This window comes from Lissotriton helveticus, chromosome 5_1 (genome assembly GCF_964261635.1).
Source record: "Lissotriton helveticus chromosome 5_1, aLisHel1.1, whole genome shotgun sequence".
Taxonomy (NCBI): Eukaryota; Metazoa; Chordata; class Amphibia; order Caudata; family Salamandridae; genus Lissotriton; species Lissotriton helveticus.
Window position 1 is genome coordinate 96,354,968 of NC_136065.1, and position 25,879 is coordinate 96,380,846.

General features: G+C 47.8%; 1 protein-coding gene across 2 annotated transcripts in view; it reads left to right on the forward strand.

The window, feature by feature from the left end:
• LOC144752986 (E3 ubiquitin-protein ligase TRIM39-like) overlaps positions 1 to 25,879 on the forward strand; it is a 188,487-nt gene that overhangs the window by 37,515 nt on the left and 125,093 nt on the right. For both annotated transcript variants that reach the window (XM_078640795.1, XM_078640797.1), the window contains exon 3: positions 14,997 to 15,227. In XM_078640795.1, coding sequence (XP_078496921.1) covers positions 14,997 to 15,227 — 231 coding nt within the window. The remainder of the gene's footprint in view (positions 1 to 14,996; positions 15,228 to 25,879) is intronic.

Here is a 25,879-nt window from a genome sequence, read left to right on the forward strand (position 1 = left end):
GTACGTGACCCTGCTTCTCTTAGGATGGGCCTAAGATAAAGGCTACGAGCCGTGCGCAGTGCCGGGCAGCAGAATAGAAGGTGGGCCAATGACTCTCGTTTATACCTGCAGAGCCTGCATTCCCAGGCCCCTAATCCGGCCTTTTTGGAAGCATATAGTTCTTTTAGGGGCAAGGGGTGTAGTCTGTAGGCTAAAATCTTGTGGAGAGCTGCGCGGCCAACGGCCTGCGTGAGATGGTGTTTGGGGTTGTGGACAATTTGCGGCAAGCTTAGGAACTCATGAAAATCTCTTTTTCCAGTGACTCCAGGTCCAATTCCCGCGAGCGCACACGTACTTGTTTTTTAATTGCGCTTTTAATGGCGGTGTAATTGACGTGTTCGGGGTTCCAGGACTCAATGGCTAGATTGAGACGGCCCTTTGCCGCATTGAGGGTGGCCGACCAAGGATTCCCAGGTTCCATGAAGATGTATTTCAAGACTGTCTTAAGACTGTTCTCGGGTGCCGCTGTTGTAAGGAAGTAGTATTTACTTAGGGCGGCCATCTCTTCCAGATTTTGCTGGTTGAGCGTGAACTCCAAGCGGACAAGGGTGTTTCTGGTGCACCTTGGTAGGTGGAACAGTCTCTTATAAGCTTGACAGTGGATTTTTTCTAAGTCTTTGTTGAGTTTACCCAGGAATGCTTGTTGAGCGTAATTGAGGGCCGGCATTAACTTAGCCTTGAGTACTCTTTGGATGGCCGTTGTGGATGGACTATACAGGGAGGCTTGTAATTTGCATAGGGCATAGGTGATGGTTTTGCCTTTGCCTTGGATTTTCTTTAGGTGGGCGCTTGAAAGCCCCGACTCTTGAAAGCAAATGCCCAAGTAGGTGTATCGTTGTGTTGTTTCCAGGGAGAGATGGCCATGCCTCCATTTTACAGATTTTTTCTTTGGATAATGACCGAAGATGATTACTTTTGACTTGGAGGCATTTGCTACCAGCCTATTATTGTTGTTATATACTGCGAGCGCCGTCAGCGCCTTTTGTAGCCCAATTTTAGTATGGTCCAGGAGTACCAGGTCGTCTGCATATTGCATGAATTGGATTTTGGTTCCTCCGATCTTTGGAGTTGCTAGGGCTGCCCCAGTCAAGGCTCTCGCCATGTCCGCGGTATAGAAGTTAAACAACAGAGGGGCCAAAACACACCCTTGTTTTAGTCCTCGGTCTGTGTCAATCTTTGCGGATGCAGAGTCCCTCGAGAGTTTGATTCTCACCCATATTTTTTGGTACAAGGACTGGATCGCTCTTATCAGGGATGGGTTGATGTTCCATTGAGCTAGTTTTCTCCACAAAATAGTGCGATCTACCCCGTCAAACGCTGCTGAATAGTCAATAAAACAAGCGAATAGGGGGAGACTTTTGCGCAACCGCGCTTGATGAGCCAGATAGGAAAGTGCAGTAATGTTGTCTACTCTGGTGGAACCAGGTCTAAATCCAGTTTGGCAGAATGGGAGTAGGCTTTCCTCTCGTCCAATCTGTAAGATCCCTCAGAATGGCGCTAGCGTAGGCTTTTCCCTCGATGTCCAGGAGGGCGATCATACGGTAGTTTGATGGATCTGTTTTGGGGCCCTTTTATGTGGATTGGATGTAAGAGTGAGCTTCTCCGTGAATCTGGCACGTCTCCCGAAAGCCAGCATTCGGCGTACAGGTAGGTCAAGGTTTCGGACCAAAATTCAACGTTCGCTTTAAATAGGTGACCCGGGAGCCCATTAGGGCCCGGAGCGCCGTTTTGTCTGTTTTTTAGGATTTTAGCCACTAGCGGTTTTCCCGGCGGAGCCTTCTCTGTGGTAAAGGAGTCTAGCTCGTCGCCTACTATCGGTGCATCATTTTGCTGATTGTCCGGTCCATCTTCGGTATAAAGTGCTTTTACATGGGCAACCCAGATGGATGCCTCGAGGGAATTTTCTCTGTGGTTTATACCTCGTCCGAGGTTGCTTAGGTAACTCCAAAACTCTTGTGATTTCCCGGGGCTCAACAGGTCAAACATTTTCAGCCATTGTGCTTCACAGTGATCTCGTTTAGCTGCCCACACCTTCTTAGAGTGGCTTTTTGTGGCTTCTTGTAATTGTTTTTTATTTAAACTTGTGCCGAGTTTACGGAATGCATTTCGTTTCTTGTTCAGTTGTTTAGCACTTATTTTAATTGTTTCGTTATACCCATATGCAGTTGGAGGGTGCCATTGAGTTGTTCTATCTGAGTCCCTGCGTAGTGTCGCCGCCAGGGTCCCGGTGATACCGTTCCATGTTGCAATTGCGCCCTTCTTCTGTTAGCTCGGTGGCCAACCTATCCATGAATTTACCCAGTTGTTGAATGTGGTGGTTGCAGTATGCCCCCATTTGATTCTTCTGGGAAGCTTTGATTCTTCTGGGCAGCCCCACGGACTACTATGTATCAGTTCAGTGACTTTTGCCTCAAGGAGTTCACCCAGGCAAAAACTATATTTTTCAGACTGCACATTCCTCTGCCCTGCTATACGTACTTGGTGGTGGTGTGCTCGGAGTACCCGTTCCTATAGCACAAGCTATAATTGTACGGAGCTGTAGGGCATCCACATTGGAGCCAATAACTGATAGAGTTAATCAGTTTGTCAGGTCTCCATCGTGCCACTTGTCATTGACAGTGTGGGCTTCAAGGACAGTTGCACAAAGATGCTCGATGATAACAGTTGCAACCGCATGGTCGAGTCTTCAGCAAATGGTCATCATTGGCAGTTGCGACTAAAGCTCGAAAGCTTTTGAACTGATTGAGTTAGATTTTATGGCATAACCTTGAAGCTTACATTATGCAAATCTCCTTTATTGCCAACTCACAGCAGCACAATTGAAGAATATAGAACTTCAAAAACATTTTAATAGGCTATAAAGTCCCGCCACATGCAGTGTTCTCCCTTTCGGTGTTGCTTCTGCTCATACGATAAGTACAGCCTTTATAATACTAATACTTAGGGCTGATATCGATGTTGGCGGTCCAAACTGCCTCATTAGGATGCGATTGAACACTGTTATGTCGCGTGCCTATATAACACTATATGGGAGCATGCATTCTGGCTGTAAATCGTCTGTAATGCATGCTCCGATAGTGAAATTGAAAGTGCGGTTCATCTCTGCACCCTGCACCCCGTGCAGGGATCAACAGTGGTGCACCATAGTTGCCCCCTCTACTCCAACCAGAGACCGTGCATCAAAGGAGGCCTTGCTGGGGGCTCCCAAACATGCTTTCGCAATGGTTTCCATGTCGGACAGACCGGCCCTTGAAAGTACAGGCCGGCTGCCATCGGGCGGATGGGCTCGAGAGCCTGTCGGAAGCCAGCCGTAATGACCGGCCGGTTTACTTTCCGACCGCCCATTTCTTATCTCATCTTGATTAGGTGGTCGGAAAGTAAACCAACTGGCACATTATGATGCGGCGGTGAGAAGTTGGCCTGGTATATGATGTCCACTAGTCTAGTGGGCACCTTGCACCAGTCCAAACAACCCTTATTGATGGTAGGTTGTAAAGTCAACCTTAAAGAAAGCTATCCTAGTGGTAGCTGTGGAGAGCACCCTTCAGGCGAGTTAAGCTAGTTGTTTTACCAATAATAATCTCTTGAATGATCAAATGAAAGCATACCACACAAGGAATATATCAAATATATATGTATTTATTCTAAATACAACCCCTCTGGACTCTTTGAGGTCAGAGGTAAAAGTACAATACAAGGAACTTAATTAGCATACGATAAGTTGCACAGTATATTTTATGCCCTAGGGGCCCCACAAACCATATACTAAAATAGTGATCTAAGAATGTCGTGAGAGTTATAAAGCAGGCCTAGGGCCTGTAGAACCGCTATAACCACCTAAGGTTAGAATGCAGGAGGCCTACTGGGGACGAGTGCAGTGTCTAAACCCAGCCGCGGATCACCATTGACTTTCTATGGAGAACGAACAAGTTACAATTTGAAAGATTAAGGGCACTTCTAGGTGAACTACGATGGAACCCTTTTAGACTAGGACAATTCGAGAGTCAAGACCCATGGGAGCACCGGAGTACTCGTGTTACCTCGTCCAGGGAAGCCGGGTGCATAGGTGTCTTTAGGTGTCTGGTTTCGTCGTCTATGGAGAGCTGCGAAGAAATGCTGCAGGCGACCAGAGGAAAAGTGTCTGGATGGATCCAAGGGTGGATCGGAGATGTGAAGAACCTGAAAGCAGAGGAGACAGAGTCTGGGTCACTAGCCAGTGACCAGGATGGCGAGGAGAAGATCCCAGACGATGTCTGGTGATTTCAGGTGAAAGAGGTGAAGCTTGACTCTTCAGCCACGAGGACCAGGAGGCGGCTGACAACCAGGAGCTGGATTTGAGCTGTCCCATGAAGGATCTAGTTGACTGCAGTGTCGGAATCCGGAGTGGACCCAACAAGCCTTGACAACAGCAACCCACGCAAGATGACAAGATTGGCTTCGGTGCAGACCAACAAGGTCTGAGGGACTCCTCTTGCAGAGGATTGGGAGCATGTCTGGAGCAACCAGGAAAGCTCACTAAATCAAAGATGGCCCTTCGTGGGGGCTCGCTAGCCAACGGACTAGGAACCGCAAAGGGGCCTCGAGCGGAAATGCATAAAGCGGGCCCACTGGACACTCGTGGAGTGTAGGCCTCTGAGCTTCAATGCAAAAGGTGCACGGGGGAGGGGCTTCAAATACCCCAATCCACAACTTCAGGATACCTCGGGAAGTAGGTGCAGTTGCAAAGATGCAGGATGTCCAGGAGTTCCGGTCCTACGTCTCTCATGTCTGCCACAGGTCTCAGCTTTGCTGGGAGTGCAGGTCAGCATCCGAGATGTCTGGAAGTCTGTGTCCTGTGTCGCAGATTCTTCGGGATCCGGCGGGAGCCACGAAAATGCAGACTGTCAAAGATGCAGTTAGTGCCTGTTTGAACAGGGTGGTCACTCCTTGGGAGATTTCTTCTGTCTTCCAGTCGAAATGGAATGTCAAAGGTCCAAGATATATGTTGCAGAGTTTCGTCCAGGGTAATCTAGGGACTGGGTTTCTATACTTACAGTAAGTTTAGGGTTGGACTAACTCTAAGGTCCCTCCTATGGGTGGACCTTGGGAGGGGGTGGTTAGACCCCTTCCCCTCTGTCCAGTTTCGCGCCAGAGCTGGGGCTGAGCGCCCCAGCAACCTGTTTGAACTGGGAAATGCATGGAGCACCTTGTGTGCCCCAGGCACTGTCCGAAAAGCATTCACTGAATGCAACCCACCCTGCCCCAATCAACTAAAGCCTGTCTGGGGAGGTGCCAGCACCTCCCTAGACAGGAAACCTATTGTCCAGGCCTCCCCTGCCATAGTTTTGTCCAGCAGCAGGAGGGCAGACTCGTGTCTGTGGCAGCAGTGCACGAATTAGCTACATCCAACAGAGCCACGGCCACGATCCCTCCCTCCCAACATCTTTGCAACTCGCTCAATGCCTTCTTCCTTGAGAAGGTTGCCAAAATTAAAAATAACATCCCCCCCCCCCCTCAACAACTTTCATTAATCCCTCCCCCCCTCCCACCGCCACCAAACTAACCACTATTCCCCCTCTGACCATGGACTCTCTTCCCCCGTTGCTCCAACGGGTAAAATCTGGCTCTCCTCTGGACTTCGGCCCTGCCCACATTCTTAGAGAGATCTACCTACATTGCCCTGTCCCCCCCCCCCTCACCCTCCTCAACGACTCGCTCAGCTATGGCATTGTCCCCAACTTTCACAAAGCAGCGGTCGCTATTCCCATCCTAAAAAACCTGATGTCGACCCTTCATCCCCCTCCAACTACCGTCCCATCTCCCTACTACCCTACTTGGGAAAGGTTTTGGAAACTCACGTCACCACTACCCTGAGTGCTCACGTGGAAACGAATCACTGTCTCTCCCCCCGTCAGGCAGGTTTTCGACCGCTACACTCCACGGAGAAGGTCGCGAAGTCCATCCATTACCGAAATCACTAAGGCATTGACACCAATCTCTCGCAGGCCCTTATCCTTCTGGACCTCTCCGCCGCCTTTGACACGGTGGACCACTCCACCCTCCTCACCCGTGTCAGGGCGGCGGGCATAGAGGGCTCAGCCTTTTCATTGGTTGAGTTCTTCCTACGTGATAGGACTCAAGCGGTCCACCTTGCTGATTTCACTGCCGCTCCCCGCAAGGTGGAGTGCGGCGTCCCCCAGGGTTCGTCACTCTCCCCAATCTGTTTAATCTATATATCTACCCCCTCATTTTTATGTTGCAGCAGCTGGAGGTCACGGTGTTCAACTATGCCGACGACCTCCAGCTAATCTTCAATCTCTCCCACTCCCCCTCATCCGCTCAGAACGTCCAAACTGTTATGCTATTCATTCAGGACTGGATGAACTGCAACCACCTCAAGCTTAATCCAGACAAGACTGAGCTAGTCTTGACCGGAGGTGGCTGCAGTCCATGGTCCCCGTCCTTCTGGCCCCCCTCACTAGGTACCCCCCCACTCCCAGTCCCTAAAGTCAAGACCCTTGGGATCCTGCTAAATGCACAACTTTCTGTACATTCCCAAGTCAGCTCGGTAGTTTCCTCCTGCTTCTTCTCCCTCAGGATAATCAGGAAAATATCCAGTTTTTTCTCCCTTCCGGCGCTAAAGGTCATCATAATGGCTATGGTGCTCTCGCGCCTTGATTATGGAAACATAATCTACAATGGCGCACCGGCCTACGCCTTACATCGCCTGCAGCTGGTGCAGAACCAGGCTGCCCGCCTGATCTATGGATTGCCCAAATGCCATCGTGCCACCCCATTGTTGAAGGCCCTGCACTGGCTGCCTGTGAGAGAACGTTCCTTATTCAAATTGGGCTGCCTCACTTACCAGGCCAGGATGGGCACCGCTCCCGAGTTTATCAACTCACGCATCAGCCCCTACCTACCGGGCAGAGAACTTCGTTCAACCCACATGGCACTCCTGACCGTACCCCGCTTCAAGAAGAAGAAAGCTGGCGGGGCAAAATTTGCGGCCCTAGCGCCAACGTTCTGGAACTCCCTCCCCTTGGGACTCCGTACCTCTTCCACTTACTTAGAGTTCCGGAAAAATCTTAAAACTCTTCTCTTCTCCCGCGCCTTCTCTACTTAAAACGCTTTGCTGCTACCTGTTGGTCGTAACCCCCAATAGCGCAATGAAACCGCTTGGTATAAGTGCGCTCAACAAATGTTTTTAAATTCAAATTCAGTATCCATTTTGTGATGCTGGGGCTCTGTTTAACTTTAACCGGGTTTACCAGTAACTACATGTCGTCTCCCTCTAGAAGGGTGGAATGCTACCCCGCGCCGTTCTGGCGGCGGGGGTAGTATTCCAAAGTGTTTACACCTTACACAACATGTTTTGATAAAGCCAAACCAAAGTTAGCATTAACTGCGAGGATTATAATGCACTTAAGAGTATATGGTATGGCTATATCCTAGAAGAGCCATAAGGAGATGGTTCCGAAAGCTGCAGAGGGGCTCAGCTCCTGCTAGGGCACCCTCTCACACAAAACCAAGCACTCTGCCTTCAGGTTTGTCAAGGCCTGCCATAGGAGTGACTTATAGGTTGCTATGTGTCTTTACATAAGGTAGATATAGGTATACTATATCTAAGTAAGGGGTGCTTACACCACCTTACCCAGGTTGTAAGTACAGACCTGTGGTGTCAGTTTGGAAGGCTAACCAGGGGTGGCACAAGACATGCTGCAGCCCCTGGTAGGCCTCTGGGGTCCCTATGCCCTGGGTACCTAAGGGACCATATACAGGGGCTCACAAGGGTGACCCAGTAGCCCATCTGGTATGTACCTAAAGTACATGGAATCCATTTTATAGAGCAAGCAGATAGACTGGGGCCCTGAATAGCAGGATCCCAGTCCAACTAAGTCGAAAACCATTAAAACACCAGGCAAAAAGTGGGGGTAACCATATAGTCAGATTCCACCTTCCTACACGGCAATAAAGGCACTGGCCTAGGGTCGGAGCCTGTACAGGCCGCATCATAATCAGCGCCTTACTGTGGTTTTTTTCACCTTGAGATATCCCACCCTCCTCTATAGAAAATAAGAATAATATCTCCCTCCTACCCTTGTACCAACACCCTCAACCAGTTTATTGTGTAACTTCCCATGTCTCCCAATGTCTTTTCCTAACCCTAGAAAGGAGTGTGGTTGTATTTTTATATTTAACTTCCCCTCTCTTAGAGCATCGGGTCGGATGTCCTACTTCCTCTGTACCCGACACAACTTTTCAGCGTTTCTCTCGGCTCCTCAAGGCCGAGAAATACTCCCTTGCTGTGGACCGTTCTTTTTTTTCTAAATCCGACCCCACGCCACTTGTTGCTGCGGAGCTTCTTGAAAGAAAAAAAATATAGACCATCTCGCTAAGGTCACCTCCCACTGAGGCCGTTGAGCTACGCAAGCGGGGCTCACCCATCGGCAGCAGTCCAGTAGAGTCTTCTCACAGGCGTGGCAACGGAAGAAAGTCTGTCTACGTAACAAAGAGGCCAGCAGCCCTCCTTTCCCCTCAGCGACTGCTGGCCCATGTAAGTAAAGGCAACGGTGCGATATGCAATTATCGTACAGTTTTATAAATAACACCAAAAAAAGAGATAATCCGAGGCACAACAATAAAGAAAGGACGACCCAATTAGAAGAAAGACCCTTAAGCGATAGTCAGCCACACTCTGTATGTGCCGGGCCATTTTAGGAGATTGGGACACCTTAGTAAAGACACTACAGTGGCCATTTGAACTGATTGGGCAAACTGCTTGAATTCTGGCAGTTGCAGTTAAACGAACTGTCAGAGCAGCTGTTTCCTTACACTGAGCCCAGTAATCTTCAATAATATTTACCTTCTGCCATGTCCCTTGAACCTTCAGAGAATACTATGGAAGATAGACTGGAAAAACTTCTAAATAAGGCACTGGATAAGGTAATGGGACACTGGATGACCTAATTAATAAAAAAGTAGAGGTTCTCTCCAAGAAGGGTTGGCCAGTTACTGTCCCCGGACACCCTGATGGGAGAGATGGGGTGATTAAGGCCCAGAGGAAGAGCCTTCATGGGAAATCCTGCCTAAGGGAGTTAAAAAGCCAAACGCTCAAAACAAATTACTTCACGTATTAGCGGTGACGAGGATGGTGCCTCTAGCACTGCAGATGGGCAAGAAAAAGGCCCAGAGGTTCCTATTCCCATAGATTGTGATGAAACATTGTAGGATGCAATTAACCTATCATGTTCCTCCGACTTTGATTCAGGTATTGAGGAGATAGAGGTGAGGAATATGGGTACAACTAAGGAGGCATCAAGGGCATCTGGGTCAAAAATGGGCATTGTTGACCCATTCGGAGAGAATATGTTTGACCCGCTGCTCATCAAACACCCCTTGTCTCCAGAGTTGGCTCCATCGCGGCATTTTGCGGAGTACCTCTCCTTTTGCCCTAGGAAGGAAATACCAAAAGAGGTCAGGTCCCGTCTTAGATCCGAATGCCCACACCCCTCCCTCCCGGATAAAGTTGGGTCTACCTCCGAGTTAGACGCAAAGGTGGTGGCTCTTAGCTCCTAGGGCCTTTTCCTTTCTTGGAGCTATCGATAAAAGCCCCAAGTCCTGCCAAGACTCTCTATTTAATATTACTGGCCCACTCACAAAGACGTTTGAGATGGCTGAAGTGGCATATCTTGAAGACACCCTCATTGACCCCAAAGAATTGTGCCAATGGGCACAAATAGCCATTTGCCTCCTGGGGAATGCAAATACTGCACTTTCAAATGAGAGATGAAAAAGCATATTGCTAAAAATAGATCCTAAATTGGTCAAATTGGCCACTAGAGAAGGAGTAGCTGCCTCCCAGGGTCTACGTTTCTGGGGACAATTTTATCAGGGACATGGCTAAGTACATGGGAGCATTTAGCTCAATTCAGAAGTTCTAGAAAGACATCAAAGTCTTCCAGGATAAGGTTTTTAGCTAGGCCGTGGCCAAAGCTCTTCAAGACCCTACCTGGGATTACTGGTCAAGATTTGCGCACCCACACTTTGCTCCACATTTGTTATTTATGCCCACAGAAACAAATACCTCACAGGAGAGCCTTCAGAAGTGAGCGGAGACAAAGAGGCTTTTCAGTAGTGTTGGAAAGGCGACCCCAGGGGAGACAGAAGGTGTCCGCCCCGAGACCCACCTCTCTGTATGGAATAGGCCGAGCGCCGTAGGGAGGCCTCCTTGGCGAGGTTCCTCTCCTACAATCGTAACAGCTGAGTAATCACACTACTTACAGATGGACACCACACAGGAGGAATATTCACAAGAATCTTTATATAAGAAATTAAGGTAAGTCCTTTGTAGGTCAGCAGGCGAGGATCGAAGGATCCGTAAAGTCTTGGTTTCAGGGATAGGGGGTAGCGGGACAGTCTTGGCACCAACTGGTGCGGGGTGAGTTCAAGGGGTCAGGCCGCGACAGCGTCAGCAGGGCCTTGAAGATGGTTCAGCTCGGTCAGGCCGCGTCAGCAGGGCCTCGAAGGTGGTTCAGTTCGGTCAGGCCGCGACAGCAGGGCCTCGAAGGTGGTTCAGTTCGGTCAGGCCGCGACAGCGTCAGCAGGGCCTCGAAGGTGGTTCAGTTCGGTCAGGCCGCGACAGCGTCAGCAGGGCCTCGAAGGTGGTTCAGCTTGGTCAGGCCGCGACAGCGTCAGCAGGGCCTCGAAGGTGGTTCAGTTCGGTCAGGCCGCGACAGCGTCAGCAGAGCCTCGAAGGTGGTTCAGCTTGGTCAGGCCGCAACAGCGTCAGCAGGGCCTCGAAGGTGGTTCAGTTCGGTCAGGCCGCGACAGCGTCAGCAGGGCCTCGAAGGTGGTTCAGCTTGGTCAGGCCGCGACAGCGTCAGCAGGGCCTCGAAGGTGGTTCAGTTCGGTCAGGCCGCGACAGCGTCAGCAGGGCCTCGAAGGTGGTTCAGCTTGGTCAGGCCGCGACAGCGTCAGCAGGGCCTCGAAGGTTCCAGGTGCAAGAGTTCGGATCAGGATCAGCCGCGACAAGGTCAGCAGGGCTTCGACTCCAAGATACAACTGGAGTCCTAATCCAGGGCTGGCCCAGATATAGGACTGGAGTCCTTTGATGTCCGGACCCTCGCGCCTGGGGTTCAGAGAGGCCGGGATGAAGGTGTCCAGACACCCAGCAGGGGGTGGAGCCAGTGCCCAGGGAGGCTGAAGGGTGATCGATACCAGGCGTCCGGGGACGGCTGGAGACCCCTCGAAACTCCCCTCTTCCTGGCTCCGCCAAGTGGCCACTCTACCACCTGGGAGGATCTTGGTGCCTCGATGTCGGGGCTTCGCTGAGGCCGGGGCCAGGGATGGCTGCGGCCCCGTGCTCGGGACGTGATAGGCCCAAGATGGAGTTGGGCCGGAAATGGTGGTCTGGCCTGGTCTCCAGACCGGCTGTGTTGGCGAGCAGGGTCCGCCGGGGTCCCAGGGGGGAGAGCCGTGGGATGCCAGGGGAGCTGCTCTCGTCGAGGGTTCGTGTTCAGGGGGGTCGACAGCGGGTCGACGGAGGGCCGATGTCGTCCCAGGCCCGGCATGCGGGAGGGTTAGGACCACGCCACGAGGCCGAGTCCAACAAGTAGGTAAGAAGTATGAAAGACCTTTCAGACACCCCAAAAAGTAGGAGGCAGACTAGCCCAATTTTGTGGAAACTGTAACTTGATGAATCAGGACCCTTTGGTCCTAGACACAGTGGAGGGACACAAGATCGAATTTTCAGATTCCCCATTACAAAGGAAAATTCCCCCAGAATTGATATTCTCACAATAAGATTCTATCTTAGTAATACAAAATTGACCAATGGGCAATACAAGAGGTAACTGAATCAGGTTTTATCAGCAATATCTTTCTAGTGTAGAAGAAGGACAAAGGAATGAGACCAGTGATAAATCTAAAAGAGTTGTACGAATGGGTTGTCTACCACCACTTCAAAATGGAAGGGGTGCACCTCCTTAGAGATGTGCCAAGGAAAGGGGATTGACTAACACGGTTAGATCCAAAGGATGCTTACCTGCCCATCCCAATTTGGACTCCACACCAAAAGTTTCTCCAATTCACCTGAATGGGCAGACTATGGCAATGGTGCAGTCTCCTTTTCGGACTTTCCTCATCCCCTTGGTGTTTGACCAAGGTTTGCGGGACGTGAGACGGGTGAGACTAATAGTTTACATAGATGATATCCTGATAATGGCTCAGTCCAGATAAGTGGTCTCACCCCACACAGAACTTACCATGAGCCTAATAGAACACCTGGGTTTTGTCATAAACGGGAAAAATCTAGCATGGTACCAAACCAGTAAATGCAGTTCTTGGGTTTTGTCATGAACATAACAAGGGCAGAATTGAAATTGCCACTGGAAAAGTTAAAGAAACTTCATAACGAATTGAGGAATCTCTTGGGGAGAAAGAAATTCCCGTTGTGGGCTCTAGCAAGGATCCTAGGCCTTCTGTCGTCAAGAAGCAGAGCAATCTACTGTGCGCTCCAAAGACTCAAAGCCAAAGCATAAAGAACATGTCAATCGTATTCTCAAATGCTGTCTCTGGACCTGGATTCAAAGAAGGAGCTACTTTGGTGGCTGAGGAATGAAGAAGCATGGAATGGAGGAGCCATTTTTGGCAAAAACCAGGAGATAGTGATAGAATCAGATGATAGTTTAGAGGGATGGGTTGCAAGATGTGGCGACTCATCAGCAGGAGGACGCTGGACAGATCAGGAGAAGGAGTTGCTCATCAACTGCTTGGAATTATTGACCGGTTCATTTACCATTCTATGCTTCACCAAAGACTTAATGAAGTGTTCTGTAACATTGTGCATGGACAACGTATCTGCGGTCAGATACGTCAACACAATGGGGGGCCCTCAGATTTAGTCAAGGTCTTCTGGAGTTACTTTCTGAGCAAGGGCATGTTGGTAGCAGCGGAGCATATCCCAGGATAGAGCAATGGTGTTACAGATTTGTTCTCCCGGAATTTCAGAGATTCTATCAATAGGAGGTTAAACATGGATTTTTTCGTCAGTTGCCAGTCTATATGGGGACCCTTCGGGTGGACCTCTTTGTGGACAGATGGAACACTCAACTGTCAAAATCTTTCAGCTGGATGCCGGACCCTCAGGCCTCTGGGTGGATGCCTTCCTTCAGAATTAGCAGGGCCTAGCACCTTATGCTTTCGCTCCTTTTGTCATGCTACCAAGACCTACTACTACTACTACTACCTAAGCTACTGTTGCATGTTTGCAGGAACATGAAGGTCACAGTAGTGATAACACCACTTTGGAGGTCACAGGCACGGTTCTCAATTCTACTACAAATGAGCATAGGCTTACCAATCTTAATTCCAACTTTCAGGGAAGTAATTACAGGCCCAGACAGAAGGAGAGTCGCATCCTCTTGAAGAGCATGGACATCTGACGCTGATGGCCTGGCGGATTTCAGGAGACAACGGCAGATCCAGGCCTTTGGCAGACGCTTGTAGACTCATATCTGAGTCATGAGTGCCTGGCACAAGGAAAGCGTATAGACTGACTTGGGAGAAATGGGTTTGTTCCTTTGAAGGAACTACAATCCTGTGTTAACTGATTTAGTAAATGTTGTTAATTATTTATCTGGTTTATTCACATTAGGACTCTCTTTCTTATAGAACAGTTAAAGTTTGCAGATCGGCTTTTGCAGCATGTCACTGCCTCATAGACAGAGTCTCTGTGGGCCAAAACATACTGACTAAAAAATTAATGCGAAGTATGTGGGTACTAAACCCACCTTCTGCAAAATATACTGCATTATGGGACATTAGAGATGTCCTACAGGTCTTAATAAGTTGGGGAGAGAAGTCTGGATTATCCCCAAAACATATCTCTTATAAAGTCACTGTCTTGCTATGCCTGGTATCTTTTAGATGGACTTCGGACATAAAAGCCTTAGACATCACCATCAGGGCCTACCAACCAGAATGGGTTCGTTTTATTTAAAAGGCGAACAGAGACCATGTCAACTAATGTTTTCTACCCCTTATTTACAGAGAATGAAAGAATGTTTGTAGTGAAATGTTTGATTGAATATGAGAGGACTGTGAGTATGAGAGGAAATACAGAACAAATGCTAATATCCTATAAATTGCCTCATAGAGCAGTTTACTTCCCTACCATAGCACAATGGGTGACAGAAGTAATGAAAGAAGCAGGTGTGGACATTATTATATTTGGTGTACACTCCCTTAGGGCTGCCTCAGCCTCTAAACCTCTCTTCCCGGTAGATATCCTCGGGGCTGCGGCTTGGTCCAATGATAATATGTTTAAAAGTTGCTATTTTCGACCTGTTACAATCTTTATTGACAATGTATTAAATGCACTTTAAAACTGAATAATGTTAACCTCTGTGTCATGCCATAACATTTAGATTTTTCACAGCCTGGTGGGCAGCGTTTTGGGTTTTATTAAAGACACGGAGGCTTGGATTATCCCTCCACATTGGAACCCTCCCTGATGGAGAAAAGTTATTGATTTTGTCTTGGGTTTTTCTTTTCAGGAGTAAGAAGTTTTCACTGATTAAGTTTTTCGTTAGTTTCTTAGATCCATAACTTACAATCTTGTTCGCAAAACCAAAAGAGGAAGAACACTGCGTGCGGGGGAACTTTATTGTCTATTAGAAAGTTATTGAAGTTCTATATTCTTCGATTGTTGATACTGTGAGCGGGCAATAAAGGAGCTTTGCATAATCGAGGCCCCTGTGTCTTTAATAAAATCCAGACTTTCTGCCCACCAGGCTGTGAAAAATCAAAATTCTCTTTCAAATGTAATTTATTGGATGTCGCTCAGACAAAGCCTTTGTGCAAGGTGATGACAATCAGAATAGGCAACCCCTCCACCCTCCTCCTGGACCCCTACTCTCTGGACGGCCTATAGGAAGCTTTATAAAATCTAACCAGCTTTTCTTTGCTTCTGACAGAACAAGCTAAGAACTGAGAAGAAGAAACTTGAATCTGAAATTGAAAAACTGCGGCAACTCCTGAAAGAAAATGAGCAAACGCTGCACAGGAGACTGAAGGAGATGGAGAAGAAAATCACCATGGTGGAAAATGCAAATATCACCAAACTTTCCTATCAAATCACTTCTCTCAATGCAGTGATAACGGAGATAGGAAAAAAGTGTGAGGCGCCAGCATGGGAACTCCTGAAGGTGAGATACTGTTTGGGAAATACAACAGAAGAAGGAAGTGAACTATTCCTATTTTGTGTGCATTATTAAATGTATGAGTGGAACACACATGATCTCCTGGCAGGGTCAATGCACAGTGACCCCACGCACTCTGACAGCTGCACAAAATATACAGTCATGGATTATTTACACTTTCCTACTTGATGCTGAGAGCCCGATTCAATATACAAGCAGTGGAATGTGCAGTGACCTCTTACAGTGTCACATACAAGTTAATGAGACACACCAAGCCATTCCAGTGACAGTAATTAACGGGGAACCAAAGGAGCAAAACGTGAAAAAAGACGGATAAATGTAAAACATAATGTGAGAAAACATCTAAGAAATTTGGAAAGAAACCAAATTCCTCCTTTTCTAAGAAGTTTAAAAACATTTCTGTTTTAAATTGATTACTTTTCTCCTGATGCAAGTGGCCACCTACTTTCGAGTGCACTGATCACTTGTTAGGGTGAACAGCTATGTAACTACAGTACAGAGGATAGGTGGTCCTAGTGGGACAATTTGGAAGAACACAAATATTTATGTAGCAGCATCCATTAAATTACTCATACTATAAAATTCTGCTCATTAGTATTTATTCATATTGAACATCAATCTGAATGTTCAAAATCCAGCAAAACATCTGGAACATACATATGCACAAGTGCCCCGAATGTGTAAAATGGAGAAAGGAAGGACTTGTGTGCAAAGTGGGGTTAAATGAGAGTGGAAAGCGAGTGACAATATACACATCGACAATGATATTAGTATGAATTCTAAGTTGTCCTGCGCATGAGGGGGCACTCCACGGCAGGCAATTCATCTGAATTATTACTACCAGGGGAACCCCTCAAGTTTCATGCTGAGTTTATTTTCCGCTTAACGCGTTTCAGAGCCCCAAGCACCTTTGTCAAAGGCTGCCTGCAGCTTCCCAAGAAAACATCCAAGGGATGCTCTCTGTCACCCTCGTAGGGATGCTCTCTTTTGCCCTTGGAGGCATGCTCTCTGTCACCCTCGTAGGTATGCTCTATGTCGCCCTCGGAGGGATGCTCTCTTTTGCCCTCGGAGGGATGCTCTCTTTTGCCCTCGGAGGGATGCTCTCTTTTGCCCTTGGAGGGATGCTCTCTTTTGCCCTTGGAGGGATGCTCTCTTTTGCCCTTGGAGGGATGCTCTCTTTTGCCCTTGGAGGGATGCTCTCTTTTGCCCTTGGAGGGATGCTCTCTTTTGCCCTTGGAGGGATGCTCTCTGTCACCCTCGTAGGGATGCTCTCTGTCACCCTCGTAGGGATGCTCTCTGTCACCCTCGTAGGGATGCTCTCTGTCACCCTCGTAGGGATGCTCTCTGTCACCCTCGTAGGGATGCTCTCTGTCACCCTCGTAGGGATGCTCTGTCACCCTCGTAGGGATGCTCTCTGTCACCCTCGTAGGGATGCTCTCTGTCACCCTCGTAGGGATGCTCTCTGTCACCCTCGTAGGGATGCTCTCTGTCACCCTCGTAGGGATGCTCTCTGTCACCCTCGTAGGGATGCTCTCTGTCATCCTCAGAGGGATGCTTTCTGTCACCCTCTTAGGGATGCTCTCTGTCGTCCTCGGAGGGATGTCCTGGACCCTCATCTAGTGCCCTTTACATGGAGCTACTTCTCATGAAGCTTCTTGGCTGTAAACTAATCCACATATTTGATCAGAACATCACTGTTAAAGTGACAGCGGATAACCACAATAAGGAGGTTTACACCTCTAACCCCACCCTAAGCCATATTGGAGAGGAATTTGGTTAACATTTAGGGTGCCAAGAAAATATAGTTTTAAATTACATTTCTAATGCTGCTGGGAAGCAATTTGCAGATTCATTTTGCAAACTCTGTAATATAATCAAGGGTTACCCGTAATATAAAATTGTCACTATTCTTCAAACTAAATTTATCTGGGGCAACATGCCATCACCTACTCCAAATGCCTGGTTACATAGCTGGTTAGAAAAAAAGAGTACAACCCAGTTAAGCCACCGGGACCTGGGTGACTAACAGTACAGAGGATAGGTGGTCCCAGTGGGACAATTCGGAAGAACACACATTTATGTAGCAGCATCCATTAAATTACTCATACTATAAAATTCTGTTCAATATTATTTATTCATGTTGAACATCAATCTGAATGTTCAAAATCCAGCAAAACATCTGGAACATACATATACAAAAGTGCCCCGAATATGTAGAAGGGAGAAAGGAAGGACTTGTGTGCAAAATTATTCTGGACTTACTTCTCATAAGATAATGTCAAAGTTCAACTATGTTCTTTTCAAAAGAAAACTTCCAACGAGGGGGCCGAGTTTGAATCCAAAGGTTCCCAATTACCATGAAGAGTAACAAACAAGCAGGGGACCAAAGATACAACACCACTCCTCAAAATGTAAGGTTTTAAAATATTTAAAGGAAAAGCGTGTCTGTACTTTCAGAGGTCCCCGAAGTTTTTATGTGTCCAGCATCAAACCATAACATGAGCAAAGGGGGGGAGAACCTTCCCTGTAGTACTCGTGTATAGCACAATTCTGTAGTTGCAACATTATCCAGTATTTATACAGAAGCATTGGCACATAAGGTAGGTATCGCTACATAGCTGCACCATTCATCAGGACAGTCACTCGAAAGGATAGACCTATCGTGGTAAGAACAATAAGAAAGGAGAGAGAACTACAACACAGCTCCGTGCAGTGCTAGTGATCATCGGCGTATTCATTAATTTCAAATCTAGGCATACGGCAATCGCATTCATTCAGTCTTCAGGGAACATACCCTAACATACCACAGAGGCATGTAGTGGTCAGATTCTGCAGCAGTTGGCCACCCTTCCTACCCGACCGTGGCACCGCCCACATCGTCCCGGCTCCCATCATTCGAGGCAGCCGCGATGGCCAGCAAGTATTCTCGTAGCGGACACCATATGTCTCTAGCCCTACTGCTCACCGGTTGTGTGTCTGCTTAAACTGTATGCTGATCCTGACAATAAATCAGATCATTCAAACAGTCCTTAAAGTTCGGGGCTCGTCCTCTCTCCCATCTGCATGCCACTCTGCATTTTGCCAACAATAATGCTACATCCACTAACTTCCTTATCGATTTAGGCGTCTGCATAGTGTAACCTAACGGCATAGTGAGTGGATCTTTATCAATCGTCTCGTTAACCATCTCCTGGAGCGCCAAATGTACCTTTGTCCAGTAGTCAAAGACAACTGGGCATTCCCACGCTACATGCAGGAAGCCTGCCGCATCCGATATGCAACATTCACATCTAGCATTGTCCGATAATCGGAACCTCATCTTTTTCTCCGGCGTATAATACATCCTCTGCAGGAACGTATAGTGAATAATTTTTAGTCTGGAGCTGGGCAAAATATTAGCCGTGAGGCCACAGCAGTATTTCCACTGTGCCGCCGTTATTTCCCTGCCAAGATCTGTACTCCAGTATTGAAGTGCTCTGCTCTCGCCGCTGTCACACTGCCCGCGAATACTACGGTAAAGGTGCGAAACCAGATGTCGTCCATCCGCAGATACAAGCATAGCTTGTAGAGGTAGTACTACGTCAGGTTCATCTGGGAATCGTGGCAGGACACTCCGCAGTCCCTGCCGTAGCCTAATGTAGTAAGAAAGTTCTAATGGTGTAGGCGAATGTTCCTGAAACAACTGATCACGTGTTTTAAACTTGCCACCCAAGAACAAATGTCCCCAAGTATACAATTGCAGTTTATGACCTAGTGTGTGGAATCCCCCTTCTTGCAACAGGGATAGCCCCGGATGATACACGAGAGGCATGCTCGGTGCGTATAGGAACTCGACCGGCAGTATATTAAGAATTCGGTTCCATGCATCAATCGTACATGTCACCGTAGTGGCCGGCGTCTCTATAACACTGACAGGGCCATAAATAATACCTTTAAGAGGAAGAGGTCGGGCTATCCAATCCTCCACAGCCAATTGTGGCATGAACGATGTGGGAGCAAACCAGTGATACGCATATTGAGCCTGAGCACTCAAATAATATATTAGAAAATCAGTGACATTAAATCCCCCATCAACATAAGGTTGGGTAATGACCGACCACGCTACTCTCGGCTGTTTGTCTCCCCAAAATAATCGCAATAGTTCCGACCGCAACGTTTTAAAGAAGGCACCCGGATAATATGGGATGTTCTGAAACCGGTATAAACAAGCATTAGAAATGCAATCGGGCTCGGATTTATTTGAGTTTGAGCTAATGGCATTGTAAATGGCAATGTCTTTTCGCCATGTGTTATGGAGTGTGTGCATGTGGTGTGTAGTGGAATTAGGCGTTAGATTGGAATTGTAGCAATGGTGGCATGCTGTGCTTTACATGAATGTTTAAAAGTAAAGTGTACCATACTGAGGTTGCTACAATAGTTAATTGTGGATGCGTTAACAATTGATGCGTGCACTGATGGCTGGTGGTGTGTGTGACTATGCCACACTGGTGCCACTGCACCTGCTGCACAATGGTAGCTACGCCACACTGGTGGTACTACACCTGCTGCGCAATCATAGCTAAGTCGCGTAAAGGTAACAAGGACCCCCTGAACAAATTGATATTGTAAGTCCTAGGTCAGGGATTAACAGAGCGAAAAGTAACAACCAAGGCACTTGAGTGACAAATTGATAATATTGATAAAGGATTACACAAAAGAGGAAGGAATGTAAGTAGGTCTGAAGACAAATTTTATTACTAATTCAATTAAAAAGGAAATCACATACAATAATACAAATCATATATATCAAAAAGACTTTAAAAAGGGGGAAGAATTTTTTTTCATAATAAAATCAATGGAATCAGAAAAAGAAACATTCAAAACATATTTATGAAATCTCAAACAAATTAATTCTCAAACATAAAATGGGAGAACTTTATAAAACTGTGGCATTAACTAATGAATTCATTAGTTAATGCCACAGTTTTATAAAGTGCCTTGGTTGTTACTTTTCGCTCTCCAATCATAGCTAAGTAACACTGATAACACCTCACCTGCTCCACGAATGGTAACTACGGCACACACTGGTGCCACTGCACCTGCTGCACAATCATAGCTAAGCAACACTACCACTGCACCAGCTCCACCAATGGTAGCTACCACTCACCGGTACCACTGCACATGCTGCACCAATGATAGCTACGCCACACTGGTGCCACTGCACCTGCTGCACAATAATAGCTAAGCAACACTACCACTGCAACTGCTCCACCTATGGTGCTATGCCACACTGGTGCCACTGCACCTACTGCACAATGGTAGCTACGCCACACTGGTGGTACTACACCTGCTGCGCAATCATAGCTAAGTAACACTGATAACACCTCACCTGCTCCACGAATGGTAACTACGCCACACAATGGTGCCACTGCACCTGCTGCACAATCATAGCTAAGCAACACTACCACTGCACAAGCTCCACTTACTGTTTCTTCACTCCCGCTGCCTACTCACAAGTTGTAATTTGCTATCGTGTAAAGGAACTGCCACTGTAGATGAAAAGTCAAGTAACATTTATTTAATCTCTCCCCCGTACAGAACGAGTGGATTTCCTGCTGCATTTTTAATTATTTTTTATGCACGACTGCTGATATGGCCGGATGCTGATTTGCCTCTTTGTAAAATCATATTTTGTAACAGCTTCCAGAGAGGACTGACAGTTTGCACGTTTTAGCCTTCTGCCAGAAATGTATACATAAACACGGTTACTTCTATACGAGTTGTCAAAACACTAAACCCTTCATTTATTTGCAAAAGGTGAAAATTGATAACGAATCAAATTGTGTTCTGCCATACCGTAGCCCATACCGTATACACTTACACATGAAACGATGCACACGAACGCGCGCCCTCCAAAAGCACTGCAGAATGGTGAACGCGCCCAGAGCATCTGGATTCCATTACAGCGGCTCCCTGACGGCTCCTAATTAAAATTTATGGACGGCCCTGCGCGTAACCGCACACGATATGTAGGAAGTGGAACACGAGTAAAATATATGGCCTATTGCGTTACGACTACTATCAACACGGCACAGCGAGGACCAATTACCACTCAGATTGGAACTAAAAGTACTGAAAAATCTCGCGCACTAAGGAATTTTTCTTGCACGATTCAAAACCCCTTAACAAAAGGAGCTCGGAGCTCCGCCCCCTGCTGACGCTGGGGTGGCGTAGGCCGAGCCCTAAAAACGAGGCAGAACCACCATCTTGATCAGCGAGGCTCTACCGGCGATGGACAGCGGTAACGATATCCACCGTGAAACATCATCCTTAAGTTTAGTGATGGCCGTGCCATAATTCAGTCGTATCGTATCATCTTTTACAAGCGAAACCTGGATACCTAGGTAGCGAAGGTCCGAATCACACCATGCCAGCGGGTAATCCAAAGAAAAATGGGAAACGGCAGGAGTCAGGGGGAAAATTGAGATTTTCTCCAATTAATTTGTATGCCTGACAATCGACCAAACACCAGGAATTCTCGGAGCAGCGAGTTCAGATTGGTCTGCGGATCCACCACATATAACGTCAGGTCATCAGCATAAAGCGATATATCTATCTGTCTTTGAAAACATTTAAAGGTGCTCTGCTTGTGTAGCTGTCTGATGCGACAAGCCAGGGGTTCTATCGCTATAGCGAAAAGCAACGGTGACAGCGGACACCCTTGCCTGGTGCCCCTGGAGATCGATATTGAAGCCGAAAGCTCACCATTAATCAGCACCTTCGCCGCTGGATCAGTATATAGGAGCCTTATCCAGGCAATAAATATTTTCGGGAATCCCATTCTGGCTAAAATTGCGAAGAGGTAACTCCATTCAACCGAATCAAACACTTTCGTAGCATCAAGAAATATAGCCGCCACGGGTAGTTCTGGTGCGATCGTTTGAATCAGTGAAAAAAGGGTACGCAAATTGTGATTAGTGGACCTGCCGGGGACGAACCCCGCCTGTTCCGGAAGTACTATCATGGTCATAAGCAGCGAGAGTCTAGTCGCCAGAACTTTCGCCAATATCTTAGCGTCACAATTTCTAAGGGAGTGCGGTCTGTACGAATCGCACTCCGTGGGTTCTTTCCCCGGCTTTAAAAGAGACGTGATTACTACCTCCCTCATTGATCTGGGAAAAATACCCACCTCCAATGACTCTTCAAAGACCTCCTTCAATACCGGGGCCATTATATCAATATAGCATTTATAAAATTCAGCTGGTAGTCCATCCAACCCCGTCGCCTTACCATTATTGAGGGACATAATAGCGCCCCGAATTTCATCAATTTCGAGTGGAGCGCCCAGAAACTGCCTATGTGCGTCCCACTGAGCCAGCACAACGCCACATCGTCTAAAAATTCCTCAAACCTTACTTCCCCAGATCATTGTGTAGTATATAACCTTCCATAATGTGCTGTAAACATATCCAGTATTCCCTTCGGGCACGACCCACCCTCCTGTGTATGTAATTCCAGTATATGTGTGTTACCCCTTGGATGTCTGGTGATTTCTGTTAGAACCCGACCGGACCCGGCCTTTCCCCTTCACAATATCGCCTTGCTTGCCAATATTTGCCCCTGAACTTGGCTTCTCTGGCTGCCTCTTCCTCATATTGCGTGAGCTTGTCCTTAAAGTCCTTGTGTATAGGCCCCATCGGTTCCCCAGTCATTCTGGTCTCCAGCTCCTTCAATATACGCTCCAATTTCGCAATAGTGCTCTTAATATCTCGCAACACCCCAAAGCTCTCTGATATGCAGTACCCCCTGATCGTCACTTTAAACGCCTCCCAGATAGTGTCTACACTCTCAACAGAACCCTTGTTCCGAGGAAAAAATTCTGCAATCTCCTCTCCCAGCTCTGTTTTGAACACGGCATCCAGAAGCATCGTAGGCTGCATGCGACACGCGGGCCTCGCCTTACCATAACCAGGGACAGCAATCTGAACCAGCACCGGACAGTGGTCCGAATATGTTCTTGGCAAATGAGCAACCTTGCCCAAGTTAATTGCCAGTCCACGAGACAGGAGGCAATAGTCTAGTCTAGACCAGGTGTTGGCATGCGTCTTAAAATGTGTCCCTTCGCGTAGCCCGGCATGCACAAACCGCCAGCTATCTATCAAGGCACCTTCCCTAATTATACCTTGTAATGCATCCCTAGCATGTCTATTATATTGATGACAGCCATCAGATCTATCCAATCCTGGAACCATGGCAACATTAAAATCCCCACCCCAGACAATGTGCATCGAACCCGTGTTCAGTATCTTACCCCACAAATTCGTAAAGAATTCAGGTGTATCAACATTAGGCGCATAGCAATTCACTATTGTGACCGTGTCAGTGCCAAGCCTGCCCCATAGTAAAACAAATCTCCCCTCTAGGTCAACTAGCTCCCCCAGCTTCACAAATTGCACTGATTTTTTAATTGACACTACCGTACCTCTGGCATACGCAGAGTACGACGAAAAGCTTCTCACATCCGCCCACTTGCATGCAAACGTGTGGTTAGAGCGGGGGCGCAGATGCGTTTCCTGTAATAATGCAATTTGCACATGGTGCCGTTCCAGATATGCAATCACATTCCAACCTTTCCTGGCATCATTTAATCCCCGACAAAACTGTTATCTTTGGATCACGTTCAATACCCGCCATCACACTGCCATTCTACACAATCTGCTTGCAAAATATTCCCGAGTAGTTCTCTTTCCATACGAACCTGCGCTTCTGTGCCCACAAATCTATGTCCCATAAACAGCAATCGTAGGAAAACTCCCCCCCCCCCCCCCCCCCTCCCGCCGACCCTCAACTGGCTGACTTACTCCAACCGTGTCAGGTAGCCCCTCCTCGGCAGTCCCACCTCCACCACGATTCAACTTCACGTTTCCAAACCATCCTGCCCCCCCCTCCCACCCACTGTGGCAACCCCAACTTGCCAGAATCCCCATCCCTCTCACCAACTATGCGAACTGTTACTTCTTTTCCATCCTCCAGCATCCGCAGTCTGTTAAGACATGGCATTTCGAAAGTTGGCATTTCATCAAATCCCACACTTTTTTGCTCAAGGCCCTGAGTCCCATCCCTACCCCAACTAGACACCCCCAACCATACCTCGTCCCCACCCTCCTCCCCCGTCAACAAAAAACATAGCAACCCCTCCTGTCCTACAAGTAAACTACAATGCCCGCGTCTCAGACTTCTATACTTGTGCAGTTGCAATGTAATGACATCAGTACTCGGTTTGGTAGCGTATGACGCAATGTAGTACTCCGCAGACCTGACCCCCCCCTTCCTCCCACTGAAGCATCCCCAACTTGCCAGAATTCCCTCCCCCCCCCCCCCAGTCATTTAGTAAAAACCCCAACATCCATACTGTAACAAACATGATCAATGGGGTATACCCTTCCGGGTCCATCTGAGGCATGCACATATCCACCCCCCACACCACACCCATCATCCTGTATGGCCGCAAGCGGGCACAGTTTAAAGTAGGGGGGGTGGTGCCTGGAATACGTTACCACCAACAGTCCAATACCCGTCCATGGTACTCTCGAACAGCAGCGTCATCCTTCCACGATAGAGGCCGCCCTGAGGGTTCTCTCGTGCCCTCCATTAGGACAGGACAGTATTGCAGTACTTAACAACGCAACGTTACTCATCTTCCTCCATTAAATGTTCATCTTCCTGTCCCTCCCCGCTGTTTTGTCGACGTCCAGATCTCGCCTGTCTCAGACCTTTCAAGAAATCCTCCACTTGCTGCGGATTCGTGAAGAAGTGTTGTTTAGCCTGGTGGGTCACTCTCTGCACTCTTGTACCCGGCGAAGCTTAGTCTATTTGTAACGTACGGAGTTTTTTCTTAACATCCAGAAATGTATGTCTCTGTTCCTGTACTATGGGCGTAAAGTCTGGATAGATGGAAAAACTGACTCCATCACATGACAAGTTTTGATTGGTGCGTGCAGCTCTCAATGCGGTATCACGATCACGGTAATTGAGAAGCCGTGCAATGATGGGCCTTGGTGGAGCCCCCGGTTTAGGCCGCGGTCCAATTGAGCGGTGCGCTCTTTCAACGATGAACTGTTTAGAGAACGCTTCAGTTCCAATTGCAGCAAGGAGTATCTTTTCCACGTAATCTTCCATGCGCCCAGTGTTGGTGGATTCTGGTACGCCTATCTCGCGAATGTTGTTGCGCCGGCTGCGGGCCTCCAACTCCTCATTCTTCGCGGCAATGACTCTGAGGACATTATCCATTCTCGAGAGTTGGGTGGTATGCGAGGCCGTGGTGTCATCATTTTCAGAGATACGCCTTTCAGCCTCGGTGATTCGCCTCTCGTGCACATCTATTTTCTGTGCAATGGCGTCCATTCTAGACGATATTCGATCGACTATTGTGGCAAACCCCTGCCTCATTTCCTGCATAAGCTGTTGTATGTCGGAAGTGGATGAACCAGACCTCGCTCCAGTGTCCGCCAGACTTTGCTCAACCATTTCGTCCGGTGTTGTTCGCAACCCTTTTTTGGAAGTCATGGCGTCAAAGGGCAGTTTAGGCTGTCGATTGTCCTGCTTACCCATTGTGGGTCTCCTGTAGGGCCTTGTAGCAGTTGGCGAGGGGCGTTTCC